This window comes from Dicentrarchus labrax, unplaced genomic scaffold (genome assembly GCF_905237075.1).
Source record: "Dicentrarchus labrax unplaced genomic scaffold, dlabrax2021, whole genome shotgun sequence".
Taxonomy (NCBI): domain Eukaryota; kingdom Metazoa; phylum Chordata; class Actinopteri; family Moronidae; genus Dicentrarchus; species Dicentrarchus labrax.
Genome location: NW_026136709.1, coordinates 13,022,964 through 13,040,816, shown reverse-complemented (window position 1 = coordinate 13,040,816; position 17,853 = coordinate 13,022,964). Strand labels below are relative to the sequence as shown.

Here is a 17,853-nt window from a genome sequence, read left to right as displayed (position 1 = left end):
GAGTGTGCATGTTTGACAGTTCTGTGCCATAAAGAGTCACGTTTTTAGCTGTTAAGCCTGAACCAGCTGATTAGCCTTAAATCCAGACAGGCCAGCTTTTGAACATCATACAGTAACATCTATACAGTCTAAATGGTCTGGCTCTAAAGTGCCCACTGCTAATTACATCATTGTCCTCTAAGTTCAAGTGAAGCATCAGAACTCCAGTTGGAAGAGTTACGTAAACTACTGAGTAAATTATTCACTAGCACGGCTGTTCAATAAGTGTACCCAAACACTTAGGGTCTTACGATAAGACAAACACATACATAAGCAGCCTGGAGTGGGGAGGAAGAAAGATGAACCTTTTAGTTTTCTTAGTCCCCCGATTACTGTGTAAAACTGAAAAGGGCCCAGTTTGTTAACCTCTAAGGCTTAAACTCTCAAAGTGTTCGAATTATATTCCTACAAGAGGCTAATGTAAAGGGACACCCTGAGGATGTTACCGGGGCACTCGAAAACCTCTAATTTGGTCTGGCCATGCTTAACGATGTCCAACTGTGAAACACTTGAAAATCACAAAAATCATGTAATTCTTGCTCCTACCAGTATCCTTTTCACCCCATTCAGAGAATTATTGTGTCAGGATTGGCCTGGTATTTACCTGTTCTTGCCCCATGGAGGGCAAGCCGGGTGAGGGCCCTGAGGCCATGGACGTGACACTCATCTGTCCGGCCATCTGGCCCATGCTGCTCATGCTGCTGGTTGCCATGTTGGGGGCCATGGAGACGTTGTTGAGGTTCATGCCATTGCCATTGTACATGTTGCTGTTATTTTGCTGGGTGAACTGTGGAGACGCCTGCTGCTGCGAGAACATACTGGGGAGAGGGGAGAAACAGCTGATCATGATGGGCCAGCTCAAACATTTTGCAATGGAAGTAGAAGTTAGGAGTACTAGGTAAAATACATGTTCAGAAGGTATTGGATTGGAACCTGAGCATTATTTAAAGTTTCTAAGAAGCTTGTACATAATTCAAGGCAAAAACTAATTTTACAAACGAATTTCAAGGAAAGTTTTGCACTTATAGGGAGGATCTTTTTATCTATGATTTATGGACATTTATTCACAACAGACACCAGAGATATCGACATTGAGTCACACTGAATTGAATTAATCAGACGAGTTTATTAGGGTGTAAGTTTTGCTCATCTTTACCTGTTGCCTCCCATGTTGCCCTGTGGCCAGCCGTTCATGTCAGGGGAGCCCTGGAAAGCAGCGTTTCCTTGGCCCTGCTGCATCATTGGGGACTGTGTGTGGGCCATGCGAGGAGAAAGCAAGGGGCTCTGTGGTGTGCCGGGACCTCCAAAGCCTCCGTCGGCCTGTTGGCTCATACCTGTGGTGTGGACGCATCAAAACAGGTCAGGCAGACTGGACCTGCAGAGACTCAACTACAGTCCAATGTACTGAGTGGAGCAAATGTTATCATTCCATGTAATTTACACAGTCATGCCACATAAAGACACTTTAGGCAGAGAGAATGAGCAACTGAGCAAGCATGATGGTTAGTGAGATTGAAACTGTCCATTCCAGTCTGCATTCAGGACTATTGACAGGCACTTCAATACTTCCTACATGCATATAAGCAGGCAAAGAACTAGGAAGAAAGGGAATAAGGAGATGGCTTAGGAGAAAAGGGACAGAGGGAATTAATATCTAATGGAAGTTATCGCTCTGTACGAACCCACAGGCCAGAATCAGATTAAGGAGTGAAGGATAAATCAAACATGTCATTATACAAATCTGTATTATATTCTATTATCAGATTAGGCCCAGATTACACACACACACACTGTCAGACTGACAGGCACAGCCTTAATTATTGCTCTGCCTGCTCACAATCAACAAAGAGTCAGGTGTCAGTGTGTAGCCTAAGTTAAGCTTTGATTATTGTGCTCCTGGTGCCCTCTGGTGGAGCAAGAGTGTACAGTCAGGACACCATTTTGGACAGTGCACAGAACAATGAGAGTATAAGACCAGACTTGCTGTCAAATATGGTATCAAATTGAAGAGTAAAATATGCAATAAGATTTCTATTATTCAAGGGCAGCTGATCAGTACACAACATTACAAATCAGATGATTGCCACTACTAAAGCATGTGATGCTGTGCAACTAGAGTCACATCAACACACAGACACAATGGCAAACACACACACAGGTTGTAGGGTGAAGTGTGTGGTAGGCTGGGGTGTGCGAGCAGTACCTGAGTTGGGAAACTGAAAGGCACTGTGCTGCATTTGGGGGCTGAGTACGGCCCCGTACTGTCCGCCCATCATGTTTGTGTTTCCCATCATCATCTGTGAGGAGGAGGAGGAGGTGGAGGAAGAGGAGGAGGTGCCATGCAGGTGGAGCTGGGGGTTGGGGGGGAGAGAGGGCAGGCTGGGGGAGAGAGGGGAGGAGAAGGGGCTGGTAGGGGGAGGTGGCGAGGCCAGGCCTGTACTGGTACCGTAGCTGGGCGGGTAGGGGAACTGCTGGGGGTTGGCCTGGGGGATCCGGGGGTTACTCATGCCTCCGGCAGCCATGTTGGGCGGCAGGTTGAGGCCCTGGGCTCTCATGGCCATGCTCCGCTGCTGCTGGACCTGCTGGGCCTGCTGCTGCTGCTGCTGTCTCTGTCTCAAGTGATTACTCAGCAGCTCTCGCTGACGCTGTGCCAACATCTGAGCATTGATGGTCCCCTGGAAGTGGAAGGAGAATATATGTGTCAGAATAGAGAAACACAAAAAGCTGTGTCATAGATCTACACAAGTTGGGTCTACAAGATAAGAAACCCTGAAATTAAAGCCTTACATTTACTACAAGCCATCAACAAAGTAAACGCTGCCTACAGTAATAACAATATTTCCTGTGTAGACAGATTGTGTGGCAGTGGTGACCTACCTGGTTTGGAGCACTGGCTCTAAGAGGTAGGTTCACATTTGACACACTACTCATTTGAGTCATCATTGGTTGACGGTTCTAGACAAGAAATAGAAGAAGAGGTTAAGACAAACACCATCCTCTAACCTATTGGAATATCTTAAAAATCCTAAATTCCTACACGTGTACAACAAACTCACTTCCAGCTAGTAAATAGTTAAACAAGACAAATAAAAAATATAATCACAATAACTATCCTACATGAGACAATTTGGATTGAAATGATATTAAGTGATTTATTATCTTATTCACCATTTCTGTGCAACATAATGAATATTATTCCAGTAAATTCTATGAAAGACCAGCAGGAGGCAGGTAGCCCTAAATATCCAAACTTGCCCTTGTGTAAACAGAAGACCTGCCAAAATGTCAACCTCAAGGATAATTACATAACTTCTGTCTGCGTGTTCAGACAGCTACTGATCAAACAGTGTGGTTACATCAGAAAGATTAAACAATCAATGAACAGAATCCCTTCCAGCAGGGTCAGGACAGTCTAGATGCTCGTGTACCTGCTGTGACTGTAGCCGGTGCTGGAGCTGCAGTCGTAGTGTGTTGGGCTGGTTGGGGACGACCCCAGCCGGCCTGAGCCCGGGTCGGGCCTGCATCCTCATCATGGGATAACCGGGCCGTGGACCCATCTGACCAGCCATGGGGTGGAAGCCTTGCTCTTGCATGGCGGCTCCAGGGTAGCCCCTTTGGGCCATGTGGGATGGGAATTGCTGGGTGTACATGGGGGGCTTTTGCTCCATCATCATGGAGGGATCCTGGGGGAACTGTTCCGGCTCCAGTGATTGGTTCTGAAACAGACCGCCACAAAAAACGATTAAAAAAATGTAGAGCCATAAAAAATAATAATCAAATCACTAAAAGACAATAAAATGTGTTAGGAAGGATGGATCTCACCTGTTCTACAAGAGCAGGGATCCCCAGAGCACGGTCGATCTCCTCCAGGCCATCAAAATCTTTTAGTGCGGAGTACAGCTGGGACATCAGGGCTCCCTCGTCTACAGCACTGCCCTCACCAGAGCCGAGCCCCGTACTACACAGCAAATCATCCTGGGCCGCTGGGTGCACCGGCCTGAGCAAAGAGGAGATGAAGCAAGAACTTAATATATTTTCTCAATCAGACTTTGTCCAGTATAAACTGTAGTAATCTCTTAGACCAGCAATCTAACTATAACAAAAATACTCATAAGCAAATTTGATGAGAAAAGAATCTTAATCTTGAGTAGTGAGGCTAATTTTTCTTCTTTTGCATTATTAATAATAATTAACTACATTTAACATGTAGCGTACCTGGTCGTATTTACGAAAGCTGTCTGATCAATTGGCATCATGCTGTCTGGCCAGGGGGCTGTCTGGTTGGGTGGAGCCTGTTGTTGGGAGAAATGGTGACCAGCTATACCAATATCCATATCCGGTTGGGCTAAATAAGGGGAAAAGCACAAAACAAATTAAGACAGGATTGTAGACTGTTGTCTACATTCAATTCTGCAATTATCAGGTTATCATGAGAAAAACAATGGGCAACATTCTCTTAAACCAAGAACAACCAGCACTTATCGCTGGGTTAGATTTTAGTCATTTATTGAGAACAGTACCATTTCTAGCCACTGGGTGGCAACCTTTAACACTGAGCAGCGAAGATATATTATGGGTGAGTTGAGGTCTTTTCATCTGTCCCTCATCAGTCATCCTGCACCATACGTTTTTGAAGAGCAGTGGCTGATAATTCAGCAGAGGGGAATGTATAAAATGAAAGGCCTTCTCAGTTAAAAAACAGCTGGGGGGATTCATTAGCCAATCTGCTATATAAATGGTATTCTCTCCTCTACTGTAGTTTCTGCATAAAACCTCTGTGTAAACTTAAAACTCTATGTAACCTGTATTTTTTTTTTTAAAGGTACACTGAGCTCTCACCATTGGCCATCATTGGGGACTGGAGCATCTGTCGGGGCCCTGGCTGGCTGTTGGGCCTCATGGGAGCACTGTTCGGCCCCATCCTGCCTGGCATGGCACCTTGCTGACCAGTGCCTGACGCTCCCAGTGGAGGGGCAGAGGCTGAACCCACCCAGCCCTCCTGCTGCTGCATGCTTGGCCTTGGCCCACCTGGAGCCATAAGTCCTAGAGGAGCAAACATACATAGGGAGTCAAGAAAGAGTGAGAAATGCCTCAGGACAGACCTCAGTGGATGTCCTCCGTCCCCATGACGCAATGGTGCGATATAAGAGGAAAAGCCATCTATGCGGTAGTAGTGGGGGATGTTTAAGGGCTGCTAATATGTGGGAGTTACAGTGAGAGAAACTTTGTGCCAGTGTGGGTGACTAAATATTTCCTGTCACAGGAAGTGAGTCACAGTGCCATGACATGATATGTCACAGGCTGAGAGCAACACACAGATAGAGGAAAAAGGGTCTTTCCTCACAATTTGAAAAGAAGCAACAAATGTAAACAAAATCAGTCAAAAAGATGTAACTGTGCTTCAGGAAGCGGTTGTGCCACTGTGGATTGAGTAGAAATCACACATCAGAAAAACCTGACATACTAAGTTAAAAGGAGATTTATATGTAATAATGAAGCCAGTGAGTAACTATGAGACTAATTGAAATTAATTAAATTCTTCTTGAATTTGAGTGCTTTTAGCTTGATGCCTACTCTAAAACTCAAGGATGCCTAATCCTTGCTTTATAGCAACTTTTTCCACAAGGTTACTGTATTTTTAACTTGGCTGCTCACATAGTCCTATGTAGGAAGTGCATTCATCTTTGAACAGACACTGGTTAAATGGTTAGTTATTTATTTTAAATCAAGGCACACATGAGTAACAATGGTAATAGCACACACATTCACACAAAATCATTATAAACTGTGACCACAAAATCACGACCGTCACACCCACCTGTGCTGACCATACCGGCCTGGTTAGCCATCATGCCGTGACTTCCAACCATGCCTTGCTGTTGTTGCTGCTGTATGAGAGTGTATGGGCTAGTGGCCCTTATGGGGTACTGTAATGAGGACTGCTGGGGGGAGACATTCATGTCCAAAGACACACTCCTCACAGGCAGACCCCTTCCTGGCTGGCTTAGTCGGACACCTCCAAAGTCTGAAAACAGGAACAGTTTCAGCCAAATAATTATTAATCTAATAATTAATGTATTATATTTTATAATAATGTGGTCTACTGTGAGGGGGGAAACCCTGGTGTGCACTTTTTCCCTCCTAAATAAGTGTGGGACTCACTCGTTGGGCCCATGCCAGTCCCGATGCCCCTGTGTTGCTGCTGTGCTGCCATGGCAGGATTGGTCTCGGACATCTGCAGAATGTCATTGATGATGTTCTGTTTGTCCATGGGACTGGGCAACGAAACAGGCCGCGGCTCACAGAAGAGCTGCGGCTGAGCGTTCTGCAGGTCGTTCAGGATGTCATCCAGCTCTGACGACTACAAAGAAAAAAGGGAGAGAAAAGGGGAGTGTGTGAAAACAAGAAACAGATGAACCACTTAAGCCTCTATTTAGAAAGCAATTGCTGCTTCACCTGCAGACACACAAACACAAATATAAATGTGACAGGCATACACATTTACTGAGAGCAAACTGAGTCTGTAAACACTACAGCACTTGCATGAGGAGTCTTTATCTGAATGATGGGAACAGCAGGCTTGGCCTTGTTTATAATACAGCAGTAACCCCGGGATAAAATGGGACCACTTTCCATCAAATCTAGGCCACACTTCACTTTGACTTAGCTTATCAGACACATACTACTCTTTGCTTACCGGCTGGTGTTTTCAAATGCACAGCTGCATCTGCTCCCCTTTTTAGTCCACAATTTTTAATTAGGGCAACACAATGAATTGAAATATTACCAAATTACAATATGGCCCCGTGCAATATGCCAATTGCAGAAGCAATATGCAAATTGCAAGGGCTGTGATGTTTTGATAAAGGTAAAATGTGTGATAAAACAGCATTATAATGAAGTCATCATGATTTTAATATTATTTTTCTCTTGAAAATTCAATTTGTAATGCAATAATGATCATTTCTACATAATCGTGAATCGCAATACCTGTCAAAATAATCGCAATATGATGTGTATCTTGCAGCTCTAATTTTAATCACATTTTTAAGAAATGCTATATCAATTGGAACATTATTTTCTGTCCCAACTGAGTGAAAAACAAAGCTAAGTCAGAAAAGATGTGGCTCCTGAAGCTGCTTTCTACTTCATAACATAGGAGAGCAGCAAGCGGTGGCAAGAGTTTGGTTGGTGCCAAAGTTTGAATTGCTCTGTGCCCCCCTACTGCAAACAGCTGGACTGAGCATGCCCAAAACAGCCCACTACAGCCCTATACAGCCCAAGGCTGCATTCATACACAGCTGGGCTTTGGACTATCTGGACAGTTTTTGTTTAGTTTTTCACACAACTATCTTAAACAAAGACAAGGTCACGCTGGGATCTGGTTTCACTTGCTGGAAATGCTGACTCTAAAAGATGAATTTCTTGGAAGTATTTTTCTTTGTTTTAGGACACTTTCTCTCTATGACAGGAAGCGGACATAATAACAAGGACACCTATATAACGCAGTCCAAGAGTGGAACATCGTTAACCAAATACAAAAGGCAACATTAACTGCAGTATTATTGTTCTGAATTTCATCATACCAAAAAAATGTAAGCTACGGTCAAAACTGAACAGAAACATCAACATCGGTGACCACAGTGCTTCGTAGAGTAGCCCAAGGGACATTGGGTAAATAAGTTGCACTGGCTGTAACTGGCCACGAGAGTGCAGCACACTTGGAATCACTGATGGCTCCTGATCGTGACATACTGTACAGGAGCAGGAAGACAGCACACCAGCCACTGTTTCGATGTTGTACTTCAGTGTTCTAGACAATGATATTTGTCTGTTGGGTATTAACATGCTACTAAACATTACTAGGCGGCCAAAAATGCCTGATAAGTAACCAAGGACTAATTGTAAGACCTTTTGCTCTTCCACCTTATTATGTTATAAAAACATCTTCATTTACACAGCAGTGGACAGATAGCCACACAATGCTGATCACTCTAAACAGCAGACAAGCACACAGGATATGTGGGAGAGCTAGAGAGTATAGCAGAGTGAGGGGTGGGGGGGTGGCGGTGGTGGGAGAGAGAAAAGCCCTAATGAGGTCAGGAATGATGTAATGCTCCTGTACGCTCTCAGTTTGCTCTTTTCCTCCTCCTCTCCAATTCTCTCTCCTCCCACTTTCTATTCTCTGGTCTTCTCTAGTTGCTTTTACCCTTAATGGGTCCTATTTCTATCAATCCATGTTACTCTCTTCTTTCAACGCATGTCAACGCATGTAATGCAATCCATGTCCTTCTTTTCTGCACCTCAGGTTGGTATATACTGTATTTTGTTAGAACTGCCAGGATTTGTCAGGCCAAATGACCATTATCAAATATTTAGTCTCAAGCCATGTCCAGTTTGCAAGATCCTTGTTTAAATTCTTCACATTATAACAGGAATGGCACTGGAGAAGCTACTAAGGACATACCGACATCAAAACATACAGTCTGTTTAAGCCTACACATACATATTTAAACATCTTGTTTGCTTTTCTCTTCAGGCACTCTCTCTTTGTTTAACTACACACCTAAGAGACAAATAAGAATATCTAGTTGAAAAAATAAATAAACAGTGAAACTAAAACTTTCTAAACTCCTCTTTAATTGTAGTTTCTTACTAAATTTAAAGAATACAGATACGGTTATCAGCAACACTTGCATGTGCTTTGGCAACACTTCCTAGATTTAAAGTATGTTTGATACAGTTGCGTGTGGATCCATCTGAGACTTAAACCGATCACGTCTGTAAGTGGACAAGTTGTAATCATTATGAAGTGATACACTTCTTGATCCCAATTTCATGTACAGTATATGCCAAAATGTCAACATGTATTTAGGGGCAGTAGGACTATTATGCCTCTCCGACCTAGCTTGTGCCATTTCATAGGAAAGGGAACTGAGAAACAGGGTGGGTAAAGCGGAACTGCCACCGTCAAGTGAGGCAAAAGGAAAAGTAATTTCACCCCAGAACCATGTTGGCCTTTTGTCAGCTAAAAATAAAAGAATATAACATAAACTACTAGTCTATTCCCCATCTTAAAGAGCTGAAATGGCAATTTTTAAAGTCACAAGAATGGCTGCGACATCAACTGCAATATTTGAAGGTTACTGCCATGTTGGGAGTGTTACTAGTGAGTAGTACTTCTTGTTCCTTCTTTGTTGCAGGTATTTATTATGAGATGAATCTCATTACATAATTTGAAATAATTTGTACTGACTGATCTGTTCTCCCGTGTAATATCTTGGAGCTTTGAATGCCATGAAAAAGGGAAGTTAAACACAGTAAATCAACTTCAGTTGCAACACTGAAGGATTATGTTTAAACGCAGGACCTGTAATAAGAATTCCGAGAAATCAGATTTTTAAATGTTCACATATTCACCACTAAAACATGCTCCCAATCTTTTCTAACGGCAGCGCCAACTCTTCAAGTAATGATGGAGGAGCAATTATTTTAATAACATTTCTGACATCTATTGAAATACTCCCTTCCCTTGTGTTTCAGAGGATTACTGGCTCACTAGTTTTTGCAAAACCCTTGGCATATACTGTATAAAAGGACCTGTGTGATGTCGATTACAGTAGGTGTGCTTGGCTGTGAGTGAGCATCAATGCAAAACAATGATTTGGCCTGATGTTTGACATTATATCTTTTATAGACAGTAAAGAGGAGAACTGCAGTATTTGGGCCAGCAGAAACTACTGAAGAAATACTTTTTATAAAAGGAAATACACAATATTGAGCAGAGCTACACATGCCAAAGCAATGAACAGCTCATACTACCACAAGTTCTGTAATATTACTGATAATTATTTGTTTAATTGGACAGATATGTGTTTTACGTTGTGTAATAATGCGATGTAGAATGAAAAGTAACTGAAACATGAACTAAATTAATTATTTGCATTAAAATACGGATACTAATGTAGTGGAAGCAGATTTATTCAGCTTCAGTAGACTGTGTTTTTATATGACCCCGTTTGCAATAACCACAGTAACACACGTAAAAGACACAGTCCTGCCTTCCGTAGGCCCATGGGACTAGATGACCATACCTATATTGTGCTTCCTTCAGCCACCAGCTAAGCCGCTCTTACTGAGCTCTGCTCTGATTTCTCATTTAGCTCTGCTCCAGCCATCAATAATTCAGCCCTCAAACAATCATGAGGAGGAGAGAGGCAGAGGGAGGGAGGGAGATACAGCAGAGAAAACAGTGGGTGAGGTTAGTAGAGAGAAGGATGACTGGACCTTTTAACTAGTACAGTCAGCTTTCACACATGGCCGAGCAGCAATTCACCAGTAAGGAACCGAAACCCACTCACATACATGTAATGGCTCTAATGAAGTCGTGGCTTAGTTAGTGTCTAACAAATGCCCTTGTACTGGGTAGGAAACCATAGTCTGTGAAAAATGTTAAACTGGAATGAGCCATCAGCATCTCGGTTTGAAGCTACGAGTGCTTTAATCACCATCTAACTGTGAAACCCAGATTTTCACTGTTTCATCTGTACTGTCAACACACTGGCCACTTACAGACAATAAAACCTCCAGTATCAAGACATAATAATATTAAGCATCTATTTCTCTCAATTTCTATTTCCCCTCTATTGTTTCTCGTATGTTGCTTGTTCTACAAACACACCACTCCCTCTCCCCTCTATCTCCATGGTAGCAGAGAGGACATGCAGGAGCATATGGCTCATCATTTTCACTCTGCCTGCCGAGGCTGGGCTCTCCTGGGGGTATCTACACCTCTCTCATCTCTCTTTCTTTCTTTGTTCAGTTCAACAGCAGCTCTTATTATCTATCCAATCACCTTTTCCTCTTTCTTTATATGTGCCCAAGTGGCCAAGCACATACTGTACATACACAGATAGCATGGATAGCCAACTGATGTGCTGTCTGAGGGGTCTGTCTACATGAGAAATCCACAGTTTCTATAGAAAGTGTGCCACAAAGAAGGTAGGAGAAGAACAAAGTGACCTTTTTCACGTGCATTTCTACGTAAAATGGGACTTTTGCTTAAATGTTATTGACAGTTAGTGTCACCTTGACTACTGACTGGTCTAAGACATGGGAGGTAATGAGAGAAATAGAGACAGCAAAGCAGGCAGGGACATCTGTGTAATTTCGTGTTATTCTATGTAATTCTGTGGTTTAGCAGTGATGTGTGTGATTGAAATACATTTGCTAGACTCATATCTTTACCATGTGCTTATAAAGCACGTCATACACAGGTTTCCTGTATATAAGGTCACCAAACATTGGTTTTCTTTCCTGCATTAGAAAATCAGCAAGCTGAAACTGCTGCTACACAGAAAATGTTGAGTTTCACCAGCAACACTGTCCCTGCTCACTTCCCTTTACTCTTTTCTCCTCTTCTGTCTTTCAGCGCCAGGCCTGACCTGAGCTCTGTGCCAAACCTGAGGATTCTGGCCAAACGCAGCCAGGATCAAATGGCTGGAGAACCACAGGGGCTCCTTCCAAATGTCACAGTTGTTTGAAGCTGGCGGACAGCTTCCTTTAGCTTGTGCTGCCAACACATAGGCAGTGAAAGGACCAGATGTGTTTGTATACGTGAATGAAAAAACATGCATGATGTTGTAAGTGTATATGACAGAACTGTAAATCTGAATGTGACTGCATATATGCCACAAATACCATCTGACCTCTACACAGCTAAACCGTTTGTATTTAGCTGTAGCATCCAGCGTGGACATGGGACTTGGAGGAACCAACATCTGCTACCTAACCCAGATTAATGTTCAGACAGAGGCAAGTGGAGCAGTACAGGGCAAAAAAGTTTTGGTTTTTGCAATGGGCTACAGAGAAGGAGGTTATTAAAATCAGTTTTAGGGCAGCTCTTCATCTTTCATAATTTCAAATATTGAAATAAAACAATAAACAACCTACTTTTCAAACAGGAAGACAACGTTTTTCTTTAATGTACACATAAGGAGGAGGTGTAGAACTTTTTGTAAAAACTGACCTGTTCAGCCCGGTCGTATCCTGCGTCTTGTTTCTCCGCCTTGACTAAGGGGTGTTTGCCCCCTTCGACCTTCACCTCCCCAGGCTCCAGCTTAGGGACCTTGTCCTTCAGTACAGTGTCATCCTTATCCAGTAGGTAGCGTAGCAGGGCATTGTCTTTCTTCTTGGGGCTCAAGGGCTCCTGCTTGGGAGCAATTTCTGCCCCAGAAGCTGTACTACCAGCACCCTGGGCTTGTTCCAGCTCTTTGCCGGTGGCCTCCGCAGTGAGTTTGGCCAGATCTACAGGAGATGTACTGTTCTGAAGCAGTTGGTGGAGAATCTTGTGTTTTTCTTTAAGGGATGTGGCATGAGTGTTTCCTCCAGTGTGGCCACCCCGGACCCCTGTCCCAGCCTGGTCCTTGCCCTCACCTCCTGCGCCAGGGGACAGGGGTGTCTCCAGAGGTTCTGGCTTGGTGGTGAGCAGTTGCAATAGCTTGGTGTGGCCCTTGTTGTCATGAAGACGGTTGTGAGCGTCGTGGCCCTCAGAGGGCCCTTCCCTCTCCTCCTTGGGCTCAGCTAGATTGTTCTCTGTCTGACCCTGGGGGTGCCCCTGACCCACCTCTGTGTGAGGTCCAAATGAGTCCCCTGTGCCACCAGTAGTGCCACTGCCTCCTCCAAGTTTTGACATCATATGAGTGTTTACCCCTGACCCCTGTGTCACCCCAGCTGGGGAGCCTATTTTCCGGTCTGGAGACCCAAGTGTGTGTGCATGAGGGGGCCCATGCCCATGTCCTACACCGTGGCACTCACTAAGGGCCTGCAGTGCTGACAGAGAACTGCTAGTGTAGCTGTTACCATGGGTGCTAGTCGTGCTACTACTACCTGCACTTCCAGGCCCTCCACCACACATCCCCACAGGGGAGGGTGAGTGCAGGCCACCTGCTACACGAGGGCTACCCACCCCCCCAGGACTACCTCGGTGCCTGGGTGACAGCATAGAGTTCTGTTGAGGTGGATGGGGCCCACCAGCTGGACTGGGGCTAGCGCGAGAGGGGCTGTTCATCCTCCAATTGGGGCCTTGCTGCGGTGGTTGCATGCCCCCTGTGTGGTTGTGTGGTGGTGGACAGCCATAACGGTAGCCCTGCATATGGCCCCCCATTGCTGCTGGCTCTCTGGGGCCAGCAGGGCCTGGAGGGGAAAAAGGCGTGCTGTTGCTGCTGATGGTAGTGTCTTGGCCCTGAGGCCCCGAACCTGGCAAACTGCCTGGGGTTGGAGGAGTCATTGAGGGAGTGGAGGAGTTCATCGGTTTGGGAGCCATCCCTGTGGCCTGACTGCCAGGACCCATGTCCTGGCCCATTCCACATACGGTCTGCTCCCTATTGTTTAAAAACACACAGACACAGATAATACAGCTGATAAGTTCACAGTTTCATTCAGTTAGAAAATAAAGAAAATAGCTTTTTATCCTATATAACATTTTCTTTTGGTAAAAGTACCATTGCTGTTGATTTTTTAAAAATATTTAGCTTATTAACTGAAGTTGGATCTCCTTTGTGTTGGTGGCAGAAGTCTCAGAAGTGACTGGACAAATACAGCCAAACCTATCTGCATGTACCACAGAGACCAAGACCACTAGCAAGCATGAATTTACATAATAACCCATCCATACAGAATACATGAAGCCAACAGGTTCTGCTGCAGGGCGATAGCAGGCTAAAACATGCAACCAAGTTCATTCAGCAGATTTGTCTTTCTCTTCCTAACACAGGTGTAGGTAGCGAGACATACCTCTGAAGAATGTGCAGGGACATGTAGAGCTGTGGTTCGTTGGTGGCAGGCGAACGCACCAGTTTACTCTTGGTGTGGGCTGACACGATGGTTCCATCAGAGAGGGAGAAACGGTAGATGGGGCTGAAGGCTTGGCCATGGCGGAGAACTGAGGACATATATGCACTTAAATCAATAGATGCACAGAGAATTATTTTTTTCTGAGGTGATTCATTTGTATATAAATAATGAATAACTCACTCTGGGTTGCCTATAATGTAATGTTTAGGTTTTGTAATGTTTGTTTTTGTAACAGCATTAAAACAGTAATTGGACTGAGGGTCTCAAAGGACCCATGACCCATGATTAAATCCCCAACTTATACACATGAAATAACTATCAAGAGACAAAAAATAAACAGGATATTCTTTGCACCAAGTGACATTACCTTCCTGCTGATGTCTCTTGGCAAAAGACATCTCTCCATCATTCTGTAGGTGGAACCTCTGGATGCAGCGTCTCACCAGATCCTCCCAGCCCGGTTTCATGGACGCCCGCAGGAGACTGGTATCCAGGGACGTTATCTTACCTAAACACGGAGGACCGGATTAGGGAAGCTACTGACACGTCCATAAAGCAACACCAGCTAAGCTGATGGGGATTCAATGTTTCTCTCAAACATAAATATGTAGAGCAGCTTGTTGACCAAAGGATGCTCTTTACTTGGCAACAGCTCTGTGGGCTTGAATTACGGAATTTTTACTCTATTTCCATTTTCATTACAACTTGCTTTAGCTAGAAATGTGTTCTGTGCCATGAAGGCACTGACGTCATCTAAGAACAAAGTCCTGGATACATAATATTAGATTGGCAAACATAAGTACAAATACTGTCAGTACAAACTGTAAGATTACCATGTAGACACTCAATACAATAGGTAGAGGGACTCATTTTAAAAGTCACTGGGGCAGCTTAGGCTCAACCAACTTTAGAGCTCAACAAACACATCTATGCTACCTACGTGTATAAACACAAACACAGACACACAAACTATCGTAGCAGTGTAACACTTGTCCTACCCCGGGACACGTACCCTGGAGGCAGTGATGCATTTAAAGGGCTGACAAGCAGACTCCTGCTTTATTGACAGCTATAGAGACTGACTAAAGACTTGTCACTCAAACAACTCACAAGAGTAGCATTTTATTGCACACCATATCCAACAAGTTCTCATAGGGAAAAAAAGATTGCTTTCCAAAGAATTATGAGGGGGGAAAAAAATAATCATAGTCTCAATCTTGAACAAGAAAACCACAATACTCTTTTTATCTAGAATCATGCAGGCTTAACAAACAGACACAAACAGAAACATTGTAGACATACACACGCTCATCTATAGAAGTCTGTGTGGGAAACTACAGTAAATTACTGTCTCATGTCAGTGAGTAACTATGAGTATTTGATTGTGTGCCACACACATGGAAGAAGCACATCAAAGGTGAAACACAGAACTGTTCAGACAGATACTTTCCCTCCCAGAGTGCAGACAGAGGTAGGCAGCAGGTTTAACATTCAATCCTTAGGGCCTTTACCACGGATATAATAATCTTTAAATACCTAAACTGTAGTGTGAGTTGATTTATGGGCTGGCAACATGGGATGAAGTGGAGGTGAGCATGTGCCTGATTAGAGGCACTATATTATAAAAGGAAAAGCTATTTACGCAGCTGTGTGTGTGAAAATGCTCTATCCAATTGGTAGTAGGGGATCTAAACTATGACCTTCATGACCTATTAGCATTTACTGGACATTGCTCTTCTGCGGGCTAGTGGAAAAAATCCACCGGGCATGGCAGGAGCAGAGGATACGCGGCTGGTCTACTTTTGATGGAAGCTGTGACTGACCTGTGTCAAGCAGCACAGAGAAGATTGAATTGGCAGGAAGTCGGGCACAGAAAGGGCATAGAGAATGTGGTTAATTTTCAAAATAAAATACTTCATGCAGACTGGGTGGATTTTATAATACATCTGGTGCCACATTGTAACCTGTGGCACTAAGTCAGAAGTCCATCGGTCAGAGGAGATTTGATACAATGGTCAACAAGAATTTAATCTTTATACAAGGAACTTAATACACAAGTCAACAACATTGGGTAGGCAAAAAGGTCTGCTCCTGAAACGCTCTTGGTGGGATTTGAAGATGCACGGATGCCGGAGCCAAACCGCGTCGCAGGCTTCATAAAGCCATGCCCGGTGGAATTTTGGTGTAAGAGCATTCGGTTTTGTCTGTTGGAGAAATACATCAAGTTTGTAGTTCCTGGCTGTGTGACTGGTTTGTGTACCTTGCAGGTCCTGCCGCGTGGTGAAGCTCTCATGCGCGGGAAGCATGGGTCTTTCCTTCATGGGCACCCGGCGAGCCACACAGATCAGGCACGACTGAAAGTCTAAAAGGAGAGAAGAAGACAGAGAGAGAACAGAGGGAACGTGTGAAGGAAAGAAAAGATCAGGTAGAGGATGTAACAAAGAGGACAGGGCAGAGAGAGAGAGAGAGAGAAGGGATGAAGGGGGGTGGGGGAGGAGAGGAGAGAGGGAAGGAAAGGGGAGGATGGGGGCGTGAATGATAGAGACAGAGGGAGGGAAAGAAAATGAAATGCATGTTATTCCCAGGCAGCATAATTAATACAGTTATTAATGAGCATGGGGATCAGGGCTCCGCTCCTTTCATGAGGAGGAGCAGATATCGCTGGCAAGGGAAATGACAAAGTGTGACCTTTGAAGGTGTGTGTGAGTGCACGCATGCGTATGTGTGCTTGTGTGCACGTGTGTCTCCGGCTGGTCTCACCTACAGTGCCATCTCACACCAATGACACCTCCCCTGGCCCATCAATCGTGACAGTTGCCTCTAACACACACACACACACACACACACACACACACACACACACACACACACACACACACACACACACACACACACACACACACACACACACACACACACACACACACACACACACACACACACACACACACACACACACACACACACACACACACACACACACACACACACACGTCCAGGACTGGGGTGACCCCAAAAAGTCTGCCATCTAACTTTCCTGTGCCAATAATACCCACAATCCCACACATGTTTCTGGCAAAGAAATGCATGCCAGGGCTGACACACACGCACACACAAATGCGCGCACACACATTCCTCATTTTGACTTGTAAACAGAGCCTCTTGGGTGGTCCGGCCCTTAGATCTGTGAATCTCTCTAAATTCTCTTGCTTTCTTTCTCTCTCTCTCTCTCCTTCCTTCCTTCCTCTGTCTCTGGCTCGACAAATTCCTGCAACTGTAACCACTGATCCTGCCTTGCATCTCTCTCTCTCTCGCTCTCTCTCTCGCTCTTTCGCTCTCTCTCTCACACACACCTCTGGCCTGGGTCCTAGTCAGTCTATTTGCCAAAGTATAGTTGGCAAGCAGCTGGTGCATAAAAGAAGCCAGAGAGGGGAAAAGACAGGTTGAGACTAGACTTGGAGTGAAATATTTGCAATTTTACTTATTGTTTTAATTAACAATTAACCAAATTACAGTTTGGTAATAGGAAATTGTGGCTGCTCATTAAAGCCACTGAGCAAATAGGATTTAGGTAGTTTAGATGTAGAATGCAATTGTTGTGAGAGCACATACAAATGCTTTACAAAGTGCTAAAAAAATCTGGATAAAGGACAGTAACTTGTGATGGAAATTTACTCAAACTACGGGATCTCAAGTTCCTTTCTAAAACCATGAAAACCACTGGAAAAGCCTAGTGACCTCTCAGTGACTGAACACTGTAAGGAGAGCAGAGACAACATACAATTTAAATAATTTCCCAGGAAAGGCGAGCAGATGTTTATACTAGTGGCTACTGCAAACTCAGCTTCTCTCTTTCTCTGTTCACATATGCCCTGAAACATGTTTCAAAGCGTTGATATGATGAAAATATTTGAAGGTTATCAAAAGGCTGGATATTAATGCAATACACGTGATTAAAAC

At 44.2% G+C, this 17,853-nt stretch overlaps 1 protein-coding gene across 3 annotated transcripts in view; it reads right to left on the bottom strand.

The window, feature by feature from the left end:
• The window catches only part of ncoa2 (nuclear receptor coactivator 2), a 55,251-nt gene that overhangs the window by 3,998 nt on the left and 33,400 nt on the right, over positions 1-17,853 (bottom strand). For 2 of the 3 annotated variants that reach the window (XM_051410300.1, XM_051410301.1), the window contains exons 8-21: positions 16,154-16,255; positions 14,261-14,401; positions 13,834-13,981; positions 12,068-13,421; positions 6,202-6,400; positions 5,858-6,064; positions 4,879-5,082; positions 4,255-4,384; positions 3,862-4,036; positions 3,468-3,755; positions 2,917-2,994; positions 2,243-2,714; positions 1,196-1,373; positions 644-857 (exon numbers count right to left, since the gene is read on the bottom strand). In XM_051410300.1, coding sequence (XP_051266260.1) covers positions 644-857; positions 1,196-1,373; positions 2,243-2,714; positions 2,917-2,994; positions 3,468-3,755; positions 3,862-4,036; positions 4,255-4,384; positions 4,879-5,082; positions 5,858-6,064; positions 6,202-6,400; positions 12,068-13,421; positions 13,834-13,981; positions 14,261-14,401; positions 16,154-16,255 — 3,890 coding nt within the window. The remainder of the gene's footprint in view (positions 1-643; positions 858-1,195; positions 1,374-2,242; positions 2,715-2,916; positions 2,995-3,467; positions 3,756-3,861; positions 4,037-4,254; positions 4,385-4,878; positions 5,083-5,857; positions 6,065-6,201; positions 6,401-12,067; positions 13,422-13,833; positions 13,982-14,260; positions 14,402-16,153; positions 16,256-17,853) is intronic. The other variant, XM_051410302.1, reaches the window with a different exon arrangement.